At 39.0% G+C, this 19,377-nt stretch overlaps 4 protein-coding genes and 1 long non-coding RNA gene across 12 annotated transcripts; 2 read left to right on the top strand and 3 right to left on the bottom strand.

Moving 5' to 3' along the window:
- Positions 1–476: 476 nt before the first annotated feature.
- Positions 477–2,998, bottom strand: LOC105181066 (uncharacterized). Its single transcript, XM_011137582.3, has 8 exons — positions 2,570–2,998; positions 2,390–2,470; positions 2,155–2,238; positions 1,804–2,060; positions 1,605–1,734; positions 1,330–1,456; positions 876–928; positions 477–729 (listed from the first exon to the last, which is right to left on the bottom strand). Exons 1-8 carry the CDS (start codon positions 2,655–2,657, stop codon positions 587–589), a joined length of 963 nt encoding a protein of 320 aa, XP_011135884.1. The 5' UTR covers positions 2,658–2,998; the 3' UTR covers positions 477–586.
- Positions 2,999–3,693: 695 nt separating this feature from the next.
- On the top strand, positions 3,694–9,159 carry TM9SF2 (transmembrane 9 superfamily protein member 2). Of its 2 annotated transcripts, none has more exons than XM_011137581.3 (15): positions 3,694–4,037; positions 4,469–4,536; positions 4,641–4,734; positions 4,807–4,939; positions 5,031–5,152; positions 5,234–5,357; positions 5,667–5,806; positions 5,911–6,087; positions 6,784–6,928; positions 7,022–7,199; positions 7,355–7,514; positions 7,585–7,736; positions 7,845–7,956; positions 8,033–8,204; positions 8,333–8,400. In XM_011137581.3, the coding sequence occupies exons 1-15, from the start codon at positions 3,918–3,920 to the stop codon at positions 8,398–8,400; spliced, it is 1,965 nt and encodes a 654-aa protein (XP_011135883.1). In that variant the 5' UTR covers positions 3,694–3,917. The 2 variants fall into 2 exon arrangements, with proteins under 2 accessions (XP_011135883.1, XP_011135882.1); XM_011137580.3 differs by having other exon boundaries at positions 3,918–4,037; positions 6,772–6,928; positions 8,333–9,159.
- LOC112589329 (uncharacterized) lies at positions 7,087–7,383 on the bottom strand. The gene is made up of 2 exons (XR_003113472.1): positions 7,320–7,383; positions 7,087–7,245 (listed from the first exon to the last, which is right to left on the bottom strand). It is a non-coding gene; the product is annotated as an uncharacterized LOC112589329 (long non-coding RNA).
- Positions 9,160–9,377: 218 nt separating the features above from the next.
- Positions 9,378–15,829, bottom strand: Acn (apoptotic chromatin condensation inducer acinus). 7 transcript variants are annotated; one of them, XM_025302212.1, is made up of 10 exons: positions 15,281–15,444; positions 13,364–14,927; positions 13,069–13,153; positions 12,863–12,979; positions 12,549–12,750; positions 11,958–12,166; positions 11,632–11,859; positions 11,290–11,550; positions 10,871–11,002; positions 9,378–10,386 (listed from the first exon to the last, which is right to left on the bottom strand). In XM_025302212.1, the coding sequence occupies exons 1-9, from the start codon at positions 15,306–15,308 to the stop codon at positions 10,883–10,885; spliced, it is 2,814 nt and encodes a 937-aa protein (XP_025157997.1). In that variant the 5' UTR covers positions 15,309–15,444; the 3' UTR covers positions 9,378–10,386; positions 10,871–10,882. The 7 variants fall into 7 exon arrangements, with proteins under 7 accessions (XP_025157997.1, XP_011135878.2, XP_011135880.2 ...); XM_011137576.3 differs by lacking the exon at positions 15,281–15,444 and adding an exon at positions 15,630–15,829 and having other exon boundaries at positions 9,378–11,002; XM_011137578.3 differs by lacking the exon at positions 15,281–15,444 and adding an exon at positions 15,455–15,613 and having other exon boundaries at positions 9,378–11,002.
- A 2,395-nt stretch (positions 15,830–18,224) lies between these two features.
- NP15.6 (NADH dehydrogenase [ubiquinone] 1 beta subcomplex subunit NP15.6) lies at positions 18,225–19,339 on the top strand. Its single transcript, XM_011137573.3, has one exon. It carries the CDS (start codon positions 18,443–18,445, stop codon positions 18,866–18,868), a length of 426 nt encoding a protein of 141 aa, XP_011135875.1. The 5' UTR covers positions 18,225–18,442; the 3' UTR covers positions 18,869–19,339.
- Positions 19,340–19,377: the final 38 nt, after the last annotated feature.

Consider the following 19,377-nt stretch of genomic DNA (forward strand, 5'->3'; position numbering starts at 1 on the left):
CTTGCAAAACTGGTCCAAAAATACTTGGAAGGATTGAATTGGAAAATCTTGCCCCATCCACCATATTCACCAGATATTGCTTCTTCGGATTTCCACTTATTTCGGTCCATGCAGTCGGCCCTTTCTGGACAGCGGTTCACTTCTTATAAAGGTATCGAAAAATGGGTTAATGAATGGATCGAGTCAAAACAACCTGATTTTTTTCTTCGAGGAATCTGTTTACTACCTGAAAGATGGGAGAAAGTGTTGTTGCTTCCAATGGGACATACTTTGAATAAAATCATTTTGTATTTTTTTATTTAAATAAACAACTAATTTGTATTTAAAACAGGCAAAAACTTATTCCCATACCCAATATATAAAAGTATTAACTTATATACATAAACTGTTCCTTTGTAAAAAAACAGTCCTTAAATTTGTTTCAACAAATCTGACATAATAAAACTAAAATATGTAAATAGCTTAAATATATTTATTGAAATTACAGATCAAATGATTATTTCCTGATATTTAAATAATTATCACAAAGTTATCTAAATCTAGATGACTATCTAGATCAATCATGTATAGTGTCAACTGTACCATGTTAATGTTTTTCAAGCATCCTCTCTAGAACACTGAGTAATTTATCCTGTCGTGCCATTGCTTCCTCGTGCATTCTACTGCGTTTCGTTGTGCTCTCTTCTATAGCAGCAATTAGCTTCTCTATTGTGGAAAATTGTTTTGAACCTGCAATTACATAAATACTGTAATGCAAATGTAATTCTTCAATCTTCCCTCAAAAATTATAATACATTTATGCATTATGCTTGAAAATGAAACAAACGCGTAATTATATTACATTATATTAAAAATATTAGCTTCTTGATACTTACGCGTAAGAGGCAATTCAATTCTGCATGAAGGTGATCCATTTCTGTCATCAACACTAGGAAATAATTTATCTATTAAATCAACATTTAGGAAATAATTATATTACTAAGCTGAGACTAAATATTGTAACATAAAAGTTCTGCACAGATAATATTTAAATAACATAGTTATATATAGTTACATTTATCACAACATAAATTATAGTTTTGTAATAATCTTTAAAAATCCAATATGAGCAATCTTTAAGAGTTTTGCTTAATGCCCATAATAGTATATAATACTACTAAAAACAATATACCAATAACTCGACAATATATTTTTTAAATTATAAAAAATTTTTTTCTCTGATATTAAACAACTAATCCTCTTTAATAACAATTATTATCTTAATATTAAATAATTATTATTAAAGTTATCTGTGAATATATGATTAGATTATTTGTGTTAAATTATTACTTGTTATGTAACTTTTCTAGCATATCGAGTAATTTATCTTGACGTGTCATTGCTTCCTGGTGCATTCTCCTGCGTTCAGTACTACTTTCTTCTACAACAGCAATTACTTTCTCTATCTGTTTCAAACCTATAAGTGCAATATACATTATTATATACAAAATTCTGATTTCTTCTCATAGATAATATATCTACATTACATTTATAAAGAGAAATGCAATTACATTATGTTATATTAAAGTTATAACTATGACATTATATTATTACTAACTACTTACGTTTGGAAGGTAATTCTGTTTTACTTGGTGACACATCAGTTTTCTCCTCATCAACATTGTGCTCAGAAACACTATTGTTTGTCAGAGTTGGAGATGTCCATGGCCTCTTCTTGTACATTTCATCCATGATCTAAAATATAATACATAACCAATTAATAATAAGCTTATATTATGTATAGATTCATTTTTCCTTACTTACATTAAAATATCGCCATCTTCGATTACTATAGTTGTGCTTTCCATTGTAATCCTTTATACTTTTATAAGTATTTCTCAAGCCAGCCATTTTACTCTTGCACTGAGAATCATTGACATTATATCCTGTTTCATTTAATTCAGCAGCAACCATTTTCCAGAACTTTTTCATTGATGTTGTACCAGATATAATGAGATGCTCATGCTTTTTATATATTTCAAGAAATACAAGAATTGCTTCATGTGACCAACGAAAACCATCTGCAAAACAACATATCACCTATTTGCTTTAATATTTGTTATCTACAAAATAAATCTTTTTTTTTCTTTTACAAAAGAGCACAATATAATAAACCTTTTTCTGAAGAATGATCTGCAGTTTCCTGTGCTTTTTCTTCTACAGCAGTAGAGGTATTATCATATAAAGATGTAGAAGATGCTATTAATAAATACAAGGTATGTATAAGAAGTTGTATTATACACATATGCTTTCATACACAACAAAATAAATAGTGTATGTAGATTACAAATTTAAATTGTAATAATTTGTAATAGTGACACTTCAAAATTTGTTATAGATGAAATGTTACCTGTTTCTGTGGATGACTTAGTTTCTTCCTGGCCGAGTGTTGTTAAATATTTATGTAAAAGTCGCGTTGCAAACGACATATCTATTGAAAAATACGAGATATGAAAGTTAGAGATTATCTTTTTGTTTGACAAATTATATAAATTAAAACACGTACTAATTACACAGGTTATGTTCTCACCTTTATTAGCTTTTGCAGCATCTTCCTCGGAAACTTCTAATGTGTACACAACTTTCGTATCGACGTCAAATAACTTAAGGTTCGGCATTATTTTTTAATAATAATTTATTTGTAATTTAATCTTTTAAAGTATAGAATACAGTCCACTTGATGATATAAATACTTCGAAGCGATTAGAGTATTTCAGTAATATCGTGAATAGAGATCCAGTTGTACATTACAGCTGCATTCCACACTGAACGATTTGCTTAAGCCTTTGTCAGAACAAGAAATTGTGGTTTAGAAATTAGAATTCGACGAATCAATTAACTTCGATCTCGGCTTTCTTTGTTCCGATTGGTCAAGGTTCAATTCTTGATTCACCATTCTCGATCTTCAATATCTATGGTCTGTTCTTTGTAGATGCACTGTTGAACTAGTGCAATAAACTAGAGTGAGAAAACCTATATTTGTCTCACTTTGTCTCACTTTAATTTATTGCACCAGTTCAACAGTGCAGCTGCAAAAAGCAGACCACTAAGGTGCGGCCTTCTTAAGCCCGTATCAAACTAAGAAATCACTTTGAGACATAACTGAAACCAATGGAAGAATGTATTTTTGGAAAATTCTCAAACGTAAAGTCTTTTTATGGAGTGTCAGATGCGTCCTTGAATGTATTATAAGAAAGTACGTCAATCTTTATGCACACGATCATACAGAAGTCATATCGAACCTTCAATATCCAATTAAATATAGTTTTAGATTCTACTAGTACGATACAGCTTTACTAAGCGATTATTTATTCGTGAATCTGATTGGTTCTCGTCCGAAAGTCTACGCACACAACAGTGAGTTCCACAAATGCTCATTGAATCATCCTACACAGACTTTAAGCTTACAATTTGATAGGAATTTCAATTTAGTCAATTAAATAGTCTCATTTTTTATTCACATTATTTCATTTTATCAAGTATATACCAAGCTCTGATTCACAATCGTCAGTCCTCGATACGTAGTCTGATATCAACTTCAGAAACAGCCACGCGTTGACCAATCGCACCACTGTCAGTCGATCGGCGCGAAATTCAAAGATGGTATATTGTTACGAAACTTTGATGGAGAAGAGAGGGCCGGGGTGATTATTAGTCACCGGACACTCGCCGTCGCGCATTTCATGACGTGTCATGGCAGCGCTCGAGATGTGATAAGCGTTACTCGCAACGACGTTTCGCACAATCTCAGCGAAAAAACCTTTGCACGAAGCAGTGTATGATGCGATCGACGCTTGCATGTAGGAGAGTACAAACGCAGGAAACGCGATAGGTAGAACATTTTATTGAGGAGACCAGTGCCCGCGACTGTGACAGCAATGAGAACGACGACAGTCTTCTGTACACTGTCTGTATTCTACGGTGCCTTGGCTTTTTACCTGCCCGGCTTGGCACCCGTGAATTATTGTAAGGCCGGTGACACCTTAGAAACCTGCAAGGTACGTTACGCAGATCTGTGAAAAGTGGCCAACTGCTTGGTTATGATCGATGTTTTACGTGTTCATGTGCACATTTACGTGTGTACATAATGTATATAATACCTATATATACGTATATACATAAGTACGTATTAACGAGAATATTTCGTATATTATGTATTGTATGCTTTCTCTATATATGTATATCCATGATTTATATCTCTTAAGATATATATATTGTATCTATATTTTTCTGAATTTTAAATCATGCCTTTATACCTTGTCAGTTTAGTTCTATTGATTAGAAGTAATAACACAGGACTATATGCGAATAATGCCATGCTCATCAATTAGTCATTAGTAATATTATAATATATAGCATAATGTGATATTTGATGTGTTATCATTATTGATGAATACATAATTATAGAAGTTATTTGGTTCTGTTTTAGTCTGAAATAAAGTTATATGTCAATCGGCTGAATACAGAGAAGTATGTTATACCTTATGAGTACAGTCAGTAAGTAATAGATTATAAAAAAAATATTTAGTTTTTCTAATACTTTCCCAATATCTTTGGCATCTGCAACATTTTCTGATATTTTGTAAATTTCTTGATTTTAGCTTTGACTTCTGCACTGTAGAAGATGAGCAGTCACCGGTTGAAAATTTGGGACAAGTTGTATTTGGAGAACGCATACGGCCATCTCCATACATTGTGAGTACAATGAAATTTCTAGTACAAGTAATTTTTTATGGATCTGAAAACTTATAATATATTTGTTTTCAGTTGGACTTCTTAAAAGATGTCAAATGTGCTAAAACATGTGTTAAAACATATATAGGTGATGCATCTTCAGAGAAAAAGCTGCAATTATTGAGAAAAGGAATGGCAATGAATTATCAACATCACTGGATTGTTGGTAGGGCATTGAAAGACATCGGCTGAACATGTTAAAAATATGTGTTTGTAAGAGTTTGCTAATGATTATTCATGTATCTTATTTCTACTAGACAACATGCCAGTGACGTGGTGTTATCAGCTAGAGGATGAACGACAATATTGTAGTACTGGCTTCCCCATGGGTTGCTATTCCAAAGAACCTAAGTCACAGCAAGATACTTGCACTATACATGTGAGTACAAAGCTGTTATTCTGTTATCTCCAAATTAAAACAGCTGAATTTATTAATGAGTGTTTCTTCATTTATATTCAGGGTCCATATAACAAACCAAACACTTATTACCTGTTCAATCATGTAAACCTCACCATAACTTATCACAGTGGTGCTACGGAGGAATGGGGTTCAGGCTTTAAGGAGAACGGCGGTCGTATTATATGTGAGTACTTTTGTACATCTCAAAACTGACACAATGTAATTAGTGTTTTAATTATACATAAATGGAGAATATCAGGTTGTGTAATAATTTTGAATTTTTCAGACAAAGTAAAACATTTGTATTTATATATCATTATTTTATGATGTAACTTTTATCCATAATCTACCATCTTTCACATAAGATTATAAGATACAGTCGTTTTATCTTATCTAAAAAATCAAATTGCTCAATACACAACCTAATATATTAATTATATACTTCTATCGAAATGAGATACGTATGCTGCAACAATTCTAATCTCATTAACAGCTGTGAAAGTTGTACCTCACAGTATTAAGCATACTGGCACAGTCGATTGTGAGAGTCAAATACCACTGGAAATACCACCCAGTGCGCTTCCAGTTGGACAAACGTTCCAAGTTACGTACACGTATTCCGTAAAATTCGTGGTGAGTATGCAAATATGTTAGATAACTATGATACAAGAGGAACATTCTAGAAAATAATACTATTCTAAAAAGAACATACTATTCTAAGGATCTAATTGTTTCAGAGGAATAACACAATCAAATGGTCATCTAGATGGGATTACATTTTGGAATCGATGCCACATACAAATATTCAGTGGTTCAGTATTCTCAATTCGTTGATAATTGTTCTGTTCCTTTCTGGCATGGTGGCTATGATAATGCTCCGTACTCTGCACAAAGATATCGCACGATACAATCAGGTACTCATATATCCTAATCAATTATATAATTTAATAATCGTACATCGTTTTTTCTATACTCTACACACACACACACACACACACATACACACACACACCCAACTTTTATGCTTGAAATAAATAAATAGAGTATGTTTAAATAATTGAACAAACCTATATGAACTTATAATAATTTTCCCACGTTATTTGGTAATAATTTCATGTTATTTGATAACTGAGATAACTTTGTGTCGTTGATATTAGAAGAGTACAAATCTATGTCTATAAATATTTTGATCAGAGACTCTATTTACAAGAGTCTTTTTTACTGTAAGTTTTTGAATAATACATAACCAAGTTTTTAGGAAAAATTCACGTAGTACGTTTGAAGTAAATTTACGTAGCATGTTTCAAGTAAATATCTCAATTTGTTCTCCGAAATTCCAATTGTTCTCCGAAAGTTAACTTCATGAAACTACACCGATTAAAAATTCATCGAATTACTTGATTTGAAGTGTATGCTGTACTAATCCTATAATAAAATACACTTCGGATAACCGAAAACTGACGCTTCTAATCGAGCATCGATGCTTCTAATTTCGTGAAACTATCTTAATATGTCCTGCTAAAAGGTGAAGGTAACGATACGTTTTCTTCACTTTTACAAAATTGTGATCTCCCTTTGTCTGTGTTGCGATAACGCAGGCCTACTTCCAGATAGAATCAGGAGAAGACGCGCAAGAGGAATTCGGATGGAAATTGGTGCACGGTGATGTGTTCCGCCCTCCGCGCAAAGGAATGCTCCTTTCTGTGCTCCTTGGGTCTGGTGTTCAAGTGTTCTTCATGACATTGGTCACGCTAGGTATGCTATATCCGCATTCATCATCTTTTTTTTCCTTAAGAAAATAGTCGATGTTATGAGAACGAAAAGTAAGTATTTCAATGAACGTTGTAGCGTTCGCTTGTCTGGGTTTCCTTTCCCCGGCTAACAGAGGTGCCCTGATGACCTGCGCGATGGTGTTGTACGTCTGCCTGGGAACTACCGCGGGATACGTGGCCGCACGGATATACAAAAGCTTCGGAGGAGAGAAATGGAAGTCCAACGTGTTACTGACGTCCATGCTGAGCCCTGGGTAAAACGTCGTTTCGCCAAATCGCGAGATGTCGCCTCGTAGCATCCTAGATACGACAATGTCATTGTCGTCTTTTCGAATCAATCCAGATTTCTTAGCTTCAAATCAACCTAGACTTACCCTCAAGAACCTATCGTTCTCGTTTTCTCCTACAGAATCGTGTTCAGCTTATTTTTCATGATGAACTTGATATTCTGGGTGAACGGGAGCTCGGCCGCGGTACCTTTCAGCACTCTGATCGCATTGCTGGCATTGTGGTTTGGTGTGTCGGTGCCATTAACGTTCATCGGCGCTTACTTCGGCTTCAAGAAAAGGGTAATTATCGACTAACATTGTCTCGTCGTGACCGCGACAATTGAGCACACGGCATGTTAATGTCCTGCAGGCTCTGGAGCATCCAGTGAGGACGAATCAGATCCCCCGACAGATACCGGAGCAGAACTTTTATACGCAACTGATACCCGGAATTGTCATGGGTGGCGTTTTACCATTCGGTTGCATATTCATACAACTATTCTTCATACTTAATTCCCTCTGGTAAGCATCGTACGTGGCTGTTCTCGTCGAGCGAAGCATACTCATGTATTTAACGCATGCGTAGTGTATACTCAACATTCCTATATACAAGTAATCTTTCCCCAACAGGTCGAGTCAAGTGTACTACATGTTCGGTTTCCTCTTTTTGGTTTTCCTTATACTCGTCATCACATGTTCCGAGACGACGATTTTACTTTGCTACTTCCATCTTTGCGCAGAGGTAAGAGTATGCATACGAGGCACGCGCTAGAATTCCGCCGTTTACAGGACTTTGATGTTGACAAAATTTTTCGTAGGATTACCACTGGTGGTGGCGCAGCTTTCTTACGTCCGGCTTTACCGCTGTCTACTTGTTAATTTATTGTGTACACTTCTTCTTCACTAAATTAGATATCGAAGGCGCCACTTCTACGTTCCTGTACTTTGGATATACATTTATTATGGTTCACTTATTCTTCCTTCTAACAGGCAAGTACTGTTTGTCTTATATATATATATTCTCTATATATATATATATATATATATATATATATATATTCTTAGTTGCAATATTTGAGAGAATTGAAAAGAAAGTTTCCGTTCTTTTCTCTTTCCAGGTTCAATTGGTTTCTTCGCCTGCTTTTGGTTCGTGCGAAAAATTTACAGTGTTGTGAAGGTTGACTAAATGAAAACTAAATGATGGCGAGAACAATGTCTGTATGATAAGTGTGGATATGAACGAGTGAAACTGTTCATAATGGGAATGAACGATAGTCGGTATTACGCGAATCTACATTATAAAAGGAAAAATGAAAACGAAAGGAAGTGTAACACGACGGTAACGGGCAAACGCAATGGTGCCGCTGACCGACCTGTTATCGCCGCGAGATATTATCTCGAGTATCGTCGAATAATGATAATAATTTATTTTGTTAACGCGCACGGAAGATTGCATTTCGAAGGACGATACCGCTCGGCGTCATGATCGACTATCTGTCATTCTACGGAAGTATTCTCCGGAATAACATCACAGCATGTGTCGCGCGTGTCGATGATGTATGTTTTAGATATTCGTGAAAAATATCTACCGCGCATAAGCACTACTTATTTGATTTCATTCTTTCGTTCTTTCGAAATTCTTGGCCTACGTCGAGAAATGCGTATGTCCGTGCGGCGTGTAGCACGTCCCGGACTTGAACCGACGTCTAACGCCAGATAGGTATTGATCGTATCGATTGCTATTCGTACTTTTACCGGTTTATCAGCGTACCTAACATCCATGCGTAAAATTCGATAGCAGTACTTGATTGTAACGATGTACATATTAATTTCTCCCGAATTTACTCGCGTGAGATATTCGTTTTTTTTCAAATTATAAATATATACAAACAATAAGAATGTACAAATTGAAGATTAATCATTAAATCTGACGTACTTTCCGTTACCGTTCTCTCTTTTTCACTCTTTATCGATAGTATTCGTAACCGTTATGTATCTAATAGCAAATATGCACATTCTGTACTCCAGATTTTGTAAACTAAAAATAACTACAATGTTAGTGTTGATAATGTTATTATTGATATGAATAAAAATATCGAATAAGTTTATATACATATGTATTTGCAGTAATAATCTGAAGCGTGTCGTCACGTGTCGTGTGTGATCTCTAATGCTCGTTTCTATTAACTTGATTAACATAACCGGCTCGTTAATCTGAATCGACAAATGCGATTGGTCGATTTCGTTGGAATAACCAACCAGTTAAATTATTAAACACAGCCGGTGGAAAGAGGCGTGAGTGAAATTGATCGGACACAATTTTACAACGGAGGCAAGAAGTAATACAACGACACGTGCGGTTCCTGTTTTAAGCATAAACATATATTTGTATATTATCCATGCTTTAAATTTTCCATCTACAAGTGAATAGTAAATTTTTCAATTCGGTGTATCGTAAAAAGTAAGCGACAAATGTATGTATACTTTCGTGTATCCTAACAATTGTTCGTTTTCCTTTAATATTTATTAATAATTTTACATGTCACACCATGGAGTACCGCTTTATATTTACATACATGTTCTCGCCTCGTGTGCTAGTCTATCACACGATTACAACACTGACGACGCTTCAACGTAGTTGCCGCTAGCGAAGTTGCCGAAACCATCGCGCTCTCGGAGGAAGTTGGAGTAGACTACGCAGAGATGATTAGTTAGAAGATGAAGACACAGGTTTCTTTCTCCTGTCAGCCGACGTTCGAAACTATGCTCTCTTGTGTTGGGAGACGACGACGACGACGACGATGATAATGATGCGACATCCAGACGAGGGCGCATTGATCCCAGCGCGCACTCGCCCAAGATCCAATTCGTCGTAAAGAAAAAAACAGAGCCAGGACAAAGAGCGGAGGAACGAACGTTACTTGACAGCCAGGAATACCAAGTCTATTCCACAAGCCCAACATATATCAATATGTTTTCTGTCTATTTCCTCAGAGAGGCTTCCACGTCTTCTTCGTGCGGGTTGTTGTCGCGAGCACATGTGTGTGTCTCTCACACGTCGTAGTGAAAACTTTATCGTCTGCTGCTGCATGTCTTGTCGACGCAACACACAGTACCACTACCGTGTCTGATCTACGGTTACTGATGCTCTGTAGGATAGATAAATGTTGACCTGCAAGAAGTAAGGTTTAATTCTGATGCATGAGGAGGGGAATCGAGGAGCCAGGGAGCCTATTGGAGATCATGCACTGGGTAATCAGATATCATCATCGATAATCGACCTAAGAAATGAAACGCGTTGACATCCCGAGAGAAAGTGAAGAGAGAAATGAGGAAAAAAAAGAAACGAAATTAGATTATTGCGAAATAAATGTATAAAAATCAGGATTGATATTTTCATCTTTATCAGAAAGGATGTATCAGGATACGATCATGGATAACGATTATTTAAGTATTAATATAGCTTTCTGAGACCGTAACTAAAATAATCAAGGAGAACTTATGTCTACCATAAACAATATATAATACAACGAAAAGTAAAATTCAGTGCGTTTGTGGGGAAAACACGGAATAAAGGGAGCGAGGGGGACAGGCGGAGAAGTGTGAGTCAGTTAAAGCTGAGTTCAATTTAAGTCAGGTCAAAGGAGGAAAGATACGTTGTGTTTTGTTTATTTCCTAGGGCTACGACGACGCCGGCCGTCTCTGTTTCTGTCGGCGCGTCTCATCTCTTCCAGTCTGCGCGCGTGTTCCGCCATATGTTGCCTCCGCATCTCTTCCTTCACGACTATCTGCAATGTTTCGTACACGTTCGTCACAGGTGAGTCTGCTTATCAGCGACAATCGATTTTCCTCATTCGAAGGTCAATTCACTAACAAATGGAGAATTAAACGACAAGCCTAATCTGAAGTTGAAGAAAGAAAAATAATAGATTGAAATATTTTACTGCGCTTTATCTACAACACGACTCATAGACACTCGAGTAAGGAGTATTTTACAAAAGAATAAAAAAAGACATCAAATTACCATCATATTGTGCCTCATCAACCCTTGGAATCATTACCCGATGATTCTCACCTGCTCATTCGTAAGCGGCAGCCAGTATATGCAAGGTGTGGCCTTCGTCTTTCTGAAGAGATCGTCCAGCAGCTTCGCCGGCGGTGGGTCGTCCTCCTTCTTCTTGAACTTGCGCGCTGGCGCCGGCAGATGCGCCTCCAACGCGGGGCTTCGGCTCCTCTGTCGTCGCTTCCTGTCATGCTCCTTCTTCTCGCGCTCCTTCTCTCTGATGTGTTGCTGGCCGTCTTCCTTACCCAGATCCCACTCCCTCACCACCGTCACCTGGTACATAAATCGAGGTGTCTTTCGTTAGATACCGGAAGCAACTGAATGACACGACGATATTAAAATCCAAGGATATACCTTGGTCGTATTAGTTTTCTCCTCGCGACCCCATTCCTGCTGCCACGGATCGGACGACGAGAGCGGTTCGGTCTTACGAGCGACCGGTTGGTCCTTGGACGATTCCCGGGCGGTTTCCATGTCCTCCTTCGTGGCGTATTCCACGTGAAGCTTCTTTGGATTCGACATAGGCCAGGAGATCCCGTGAAGTGCCTGCCTCGTCTCGAAAGCTTGGTCCTCGTTGGAATACTAAGCAACAATACCGTAACGTCAGAACAACCACACATCAAAGTTTCGCCTACGATTCAGTATGTAATCTCAGCATCTTATTTGCGTAGCGCATATACCTCGACGATACACTTAGACTTGATTCGGTCCATCCAGAATCCATTTTCCACGATGGTGCCCGTACGCGAAAGTAGTTCTTTGATTTGATTCAGCGTAAACGGGCGAACTAGGTTCTTGATTAGCAGAATATTACTGGGTTTGGACGCTGGCGGGCTCGGCGATTTGACGTGCGGCATCTCCTTCACGATCGATATCTTCCGCCTCGTTGCTGTTTTAAACAATCGGAAGCATCGTTGTGTTATTTATATCTCGCACGATCACGTTGAGGAGCTCGTTAACACACATTCACCGTCGAGCATATTAAGTTTTCACAAGATTCATTGTAATACGCACGTCTTAAAGATCCTTGAGATTTAAAAAATTTGAAATTGATGAAAATATTAAATCCGTTTACTTTACAATGTGCACCTTGTTCTTCTGCCTTCCTACTATTATTAAACATAGTTATGGTATTCTAAATTTAAGTAACTTTATGTTACACGTATCTCAACTTTTATCTTCCTGACGGTTACCGGTGACCATCATGGCGATGAATGCGTTGATTTTGTGCAACAACAAATCACGCGTGTATGTGCACGAGCGACACGTACCGATGTGATTGTCTATTTTAGCGTTGCCTTTCTTAGCAGCGCCGTTCTTCTGCAGATTCTCGTCCGTTGTCTTGTTGTCGTTTAAACTGTCGCTGGAATTGTGCCGCTTGTCGTTGATTCTGTGGCGGTCTCGGTCCTCATCGTCGTCCTTCGACAGACGGACTTCATTGATGGACAATGGCTTTGCGCCCGGCACCAAAGCCTATCGAGAGTTATTGTTAAAATTACTTATTGCTAATATTACTAAATTAAAATTATTGCCTAATTGCAACACGCGGAAGCAACAAAGTGAGTATTCGCGATGAAGAACCAACCTTGAGCGAATCGGTTGAAATAGAGAACGAGGGAGTTGTGTCCGTGGAAAACGTGATCCCCCATCGACGTTTTCTGGGCACGCATTTCAGCTCCTGTTCGTTGCCGTTGTGATTTTCCTGAAACGCGACATCCGGGTGTTAATGAACATTGAAAAAGCAAGCTGTGTTAGCTCAACATCGATCGAACAATTTGCGAATTGACGTACCTTATTTTGACCGCAAGACTCATTGACGTTCACATTAGTATCGTCTCTTTTCACCTCGCTCTTCTCGGTCGCTATTCTCACCGAGCTAAACAGAATAAAGAAAAATTGATTCGATCGTAGATGCTGTTTGTATTTTATTCGTTCGTTGGATTTGCTCCGTACTCGAAAACCTTTAAAGAATCAACAACTCGTAAACCAACCTGCATTACTAGACATCAACTCAAGACACACATCATCTCAGATTCGGATACTTAAAAGCTCGCCATTCGCTCGATATCCCGACGTCGATACTTACAATGATCTCTTCAAGTTGACTTTCACAGGCTTCTGAGCGACCGCCTGAACGCCGGGCGACACGGTTGTTAGCTCCGACTTTTCGCTCGTGACCTCGGGCTTATGCTGAACAGTCTCGCAATGCTCGATCTCCATCGTTTCTACATTGTTCGGGTGCGAGTTGCCTTTCTCCGGCGACAACGATCGTTCCTTATCCTCCCGTGAATATTCCGCGCTCGGTTTCTCCTCTTCCAATTCCTCCTCCTCCTCGACGTAAGACTCGGAGACCTTTCTATCGACCGGCTCGTCTTCGGAATCGGCTGTATCGGAATTCGACGAATCCCTGTATTTGTTCCGGTGTTTTCTGCGAATCGAGGCGCGCGGTGGCGATCGCTCGCTATTTCTGCTGTTCTTGGCGCGCGACTCATCGTTCGATTCAGATGACGTATCCACGGGACGACGTTCCTTCATCTTATCATCTTCCTCATCCTCGCTGCTCGTGTCTTTACGAGCATTCTCTACGCTAATCTCCTCTTTGTTAAACGTTTTCGTCGTTTTTTCGCTGGTATCTTCCACATGTTTATCTTCCTCTGATATAACGGCAGTGCCGGCGACAGTGTCGGCGACGGTGTCGGCGACGGTGTCGGCGACGGTGTCGGCGACGGTGTCGGCGACGGTGTCGGCGACGATGTCAGAGACGGTGTCAGTCGTGATGGTGGTGGTTGTGGTGGTGGTGGTGGTAGTAGTAGTAGTAGCAGCAGCAGCAGCAGCATCATCATCGGCAGCGACGGCAGCGGTGGTCTCCTCGCACGGATAATCACCGTTTGTGCCAGGAGCCGGCGCGGTTGTCGTGCTACTCGGCTTACCGGGCTCGCTATCAACGATTTGGGCAGCGCAATTTGCCTCATTTGATTCACCATGCTGATCTATGTTTGGTTTATCGTCAGACAACAAGTTGGCTGAAGTGGTTTCAGGCAGGATCTCCTTGCTATCACTTACCTCTTCGTTGGAGTCCTGACCTGGGTATGAAGAGGAGGGATCGTTCGGCTGTTCAGCACTACTGAGCATTCTTGTACAAGAAACCAGTTGCTCATCCGCCGAGTCAGCCTCCTCTGCAACGCCCTCACCACTTTCTTGCCACTTGCTTGACTTGCTTTTCCTACTCGATGATGTGTCTGATAACACGTCGGTGGTGTTGCGCTGCCTACATAATTTCAACTTCTGTATCTCGCCAGGTGACGCATCCGCCCTAGCTACTTTCCATACGGAACCACCAGGGTCCCCCTCATTTTCCGGCGAATCAGCCTTCAAGTTTCTCTCACTAGAAGTGACTGCTTCCTCCTGTCCTTGCTGTGGCTCCTTCAATTCCTTCTCCTGCATATTCAGACATATTTGCACAGTTATTTCTTTCTCGGTCTCCTTGACTTGAGCGACATTTCTAGTTGCTTCCTCAGCCGTGACATCTTGCTCGGATGAAGTGGAAGGTGATCTCCTGCCTCGCCTACGCGTCGACTTTCTTGTTGGTTTCTCAGCTTTCTTCTCTGGAGATCCCTTTGTTTTATTCCTTTCGCTCTTGCGTCTCATACCTAGGCAATAATGCAACAAATGATCATTACAATCAGGCTTATACAAGTTATCGATCAAGTACAGTTACTTGTCATGTTATACAAAGTTATAATCTAAAATCAAGTATAACGCGTTAAATTATATTAAACCGTAACATAATCAACCATGTAACTCAGACACAACAGTTAAGAGGCACAATGCAATCTAGGATATTAAATTCTCTCGCAGCTCGTGATTCGCAAGTCCTCACAAGTGCATTATTTCTAATTTTCTTAATTTTTCAACAGATCCATCAATACCGATTAGTACAACACGACACTCTCGGTAGAATTATCTGTTCCCATCAGGTCGAGACGTCAAAACAGAAACGCACACATACGTACGTACGCCTCCATATTCATTTGGCATGACGCGATCTAACGCCAATTGGCAGAAGATAAAGTCCGAGACTGTTAAACGCGACGAATCCGACGCGAATATGTCCGTATTCCGTCGGACTCGTAACTCGGATCACTCGTCGGTTCGCTGTAACGCGGAGAACACTCACGAGCTTGCAGCGGTCACCCCTCGGTCGCCCGGCGCGGTTGAGGTCTCACCCCAAATTTGTCGATCGATTTTTAACACCTCGGTTTGTGGTTATCAACAAGATTTCGCGCGCACGAGAAATTCGCGCAGCAGCGCGACAGCGGTGGAGAAAGGCTGCGACGACGGCGGATACTCACTCGACTCCGCTGTGCTGTAGCCGTGGATGCGGTTAAACGCTTCTCGCCCGTTGACAGTCTCGGTGATACATAAATGCTACGCTCTCGATGTGAACACGCAATCCCGACGACGCTATTCAACAATCGCTCGCAATCGTTCGCGTTAAGAGCCACCGTACGACCGCTCGATCGGCCATGAACTCGTCACGCTGTGTCAGATGGCGACACAAAGCCGCGACCTTTTTCGAATCGGTCTCCCCAGAAACTTCTAGATGACGATGCATTCGTGCCTCTAGGGACAGTATTAGCAATTCGATGGCGCTGCGTACATGTAAGCTGCGTTCCAATGGCCGCGTTCAGTAGAACAAAGGTTGCCTTCAGAAAACAAAGCGCTCACTATATCGCAATTCTGTAACTCGTTATTGGAGTTAACGACACTTTCGTTATCGTTGCGCAGCTTTTGTATACCGTAGAAAAGCTGCGCAACAATAACGAAATTGTCGTTAACTCCAATAACGAGTTACAGAATCGCAGCACTGTACCGCGATTCTGTAACTCGTTATTGGAGTTAACGATACTTTCGTTATCGTTGCGCAGCTTTTGTATACCGTAGAAAAGCTGCGCAACAATAACGAAACTGTCGTTAACTCCAATAACGAGTTACAGAATCGCAGCACTGAGCGCTTAGTAACTATTGGTCCTCATTGGCCGCGTTCAGCAGACTCAACAGTTGGACAACATTACTAGATTTACCACTGAATCTCGCTCCTGATTGGTAAATATTTCTGGGTCTATGAAGAATCTAAAAGAATGCTCCAATCACAGACAATAACCACTAAGTGCTCTCTGATCACTTTGTTCTACTGAACGCGGCCATTGGCTGCATTCAGCAGACTCAACAGTTGGACAACATTACTAGATTTTCCACTGAATCTCGCTCCTGATTGGTAAATATTTCTGGGTCTATGAAGAATCTAAAAGAATGCTCCAATCACAAACAATAATCACTAAGCGCTCTCTGATCACTTTGTTCTACTGAACGCGGCCACTGTTAGATCCTTACAATGGCTGCATTCAGCAGACTCAACAGTTGGACAACATTACTAGATTTTCCATTGAATCTCGCTCCTGATTGGTCAATACTTTTGGGTCTATGAAGAATCTAAAAGAATTCTCCAATCATAGACAATAATCACTAAGCGCTCTCTGATCACTTTGTTCTACTGAATGCAGCCATTCAGACCAATAACGTTGACGAATTACTCAACCGTTGTGTAACCGTTGTGTTTTCTGAACGCAGCCAAAGTGATCAGTGAGCGCTTAGTGATTATTGTCTGTGATTGGAGCATTCTTTTAGATTCTTCATAGACCCAGAAGTATTTACCAATCAGGAGCGAGATTCAGTGGAAAATCTAGTAATGTTGTCCAACTGTTGAGTCTGCTGAATGCAGGCAATGTTCATTGCTAGTACTGAAAATACATGGTTTGTGTCACGTATATTATAGATTTTCAGTGCTGGCAGTGAACGTATCGGAACGTAGCCTTTGAAGATCGTTTAGAATTTACTGGGTCTGTTCGTTTCACGCCCGTTTCTATCAATTGTGGTCAACTTAACCGGCTAGTTATTCCACCGTAATTGGCCAATCGCATTTGGCAATTTTGGTTAACGATAAATGATTGGTCAATTCCGTTGTAATAACCAGCTGATTAAAGCTGCATTCTGAAATTCACTGCCAGTACTGAAAATATATAGTATACGCGACACAAACCATGTATTTTTAGTACTGGCAGTGAATTTCGGAACGCAACCTAAATTAACCAAGATTGGTAGAAACGGGCATTAAGAAACCAAGTTTACTGTTCTTACATTTAAAAACGTTTAAAATTCATCCATGGATGTTCTGTAGTTTAATTAAACGATCCTAACAGTATTTGAAAAGAGAGAGAGAGAGACAGAGATGAACTTATAGACGATCTAGAATATAGAATCTAATTATAAACACCATTTATAGTTCTTATTTAAGATAGTCTTAGGCCGATATTCATAGTCAGGTCTTATATTTAAGACCGTCTTAAGTTCATTTTCAGATACCCCATAGCCAATGAAATGATTTGTATAGCATCTGAAGATAAACTTAAGACGGTCTTAAATTTAAGATCCAACTATGAATACCAGCCTTAAATTCATCTTTAGATGTACAATTCATCCCATCAGTTACAAAGCATCTGAAAATAAATTTAAGACAATCTTTAAGTAATAATATAAAATTCGACTATAAATACTGGCTTTTTAAATTTGATTCTTGTGTATTTTCTGAATTATCTTACAATCTTTCTATTTTCTGTCAAATGTATCTACTTAAATCTACTGTTTTAAATAATGTAAAACTTGGTGCAGCTGAGAAAAGTTTGTTTCTTATTTTGTGTTCTACCGCTGAGAGAGAGAGAGAGAAAGAGAGAGAGAGAGAAGAGTATTCACTTAAAAAGAGACAAGTATACAGTTGTGTGGAGCTTATCGAGGAAGAAAAGAAAACTATAGTACAAGTACTATAGTTCAGCCAGTTCATTAGTCGGGAACAAAACTAAGAACAGACGTTCTCAACAATCGGCCGAGTATGCATGTGTGAAACTCGTCCGATGAAAATGTAACCCAAAAGTACACGTGACGATAGCTATATGTATAACTCGCACATACCACACAAATATAGTTAAAGGGATATTACCTAATTTCTCTTGTCCCTGTTGTGCACGACTGCCGCATCCAATATTGAAGTTTACGAACGTTTCTCGTGACAGTTGTCACAGAACAAAAGCACAAACGTGAACGAGTAACAATGGCAGCACTATTTCGCATGAATTGCGTGCACGGTTTGCGCAGGGGGTTAGCCCTGGCTGCACGCAAGGATACGACCTGTCGTAGAATAACGACGACAACATCGAGGTATGATAAAGAGGAAACTCAACTTGTAAAAAAGAAGTGGGTGAGTTACGGCTACAGCGACGAGGACGAGGCCGAGGATGTTCATTCCCTACATCAGACCATGTTTATCACTGTCACTATATGCTTTGTCTTCGGAGCAGCTGTTGTGGCTTATTTTCCTGATATGACACAGGTAGATTGGGCACAGCGAGAAGCTTATCTGCAACTTCGTCACAGAGAGGAGCATGGGCTTCCTCTCATTGACCCCAACGTGGTCGATCCGTCTAAAATAAAACTGCCAAGCGATGAAGAATTAGGCGACATGGATATTATTATTTAAGAAATGAAACGGTAACGACAATGACGTTGAGAACTCCAGTTGAACTCTCTGAATGTCATTTCTGCCTATCTGTAACAATTTAGTATTTGTTAATGTTATCTGAAAATAATTAATAAAAATACTGTCTTTGTAACTTAAAGTCTATCCATCTATTCTATAAGTTCTGTCTATTCTATTATGTTAATTGATATCGAAACTTACCACAGATCTTTAGATTTTGCAGTTTTTCATTCTATAAGTTCTGTCTATTCTATTATGTTAATTGATATCGAAACTTACCACAGATCTTTAGATTTTGCAGTTTTTCATTCATGCAAAATATTTTGAATTTTAAAATTTATATACCACACCCATGAAACACGTTTGTCAGTGATATACAAATTATACTTGGATAAATTATAGATATAACAGAAAAATGCATGAGACTAATTGTAACATTGATTACTAAAATATATACGATTAAGCATTGTATTAGATCAGAATTATGCACTGTAATATTATATAAGGGG

The sequence above is a fragment of the Harpegnathos saltator genome, unplaced genomic scaffold (genome assembly GCF_003227715.2).
Source record: "Harpegnathos saltator strain DR-91 unplaced genomic scaffold, Hsal_v8.6 scaffold47, whole genome shotgun sequence".
Classification (NCBI taxonomy): Eukaryota; Metazoa; Arthropoda; class Insecta; order Hymenoptera; family Formicidae; genus Harpegnathos; species Harpegnathos saltator.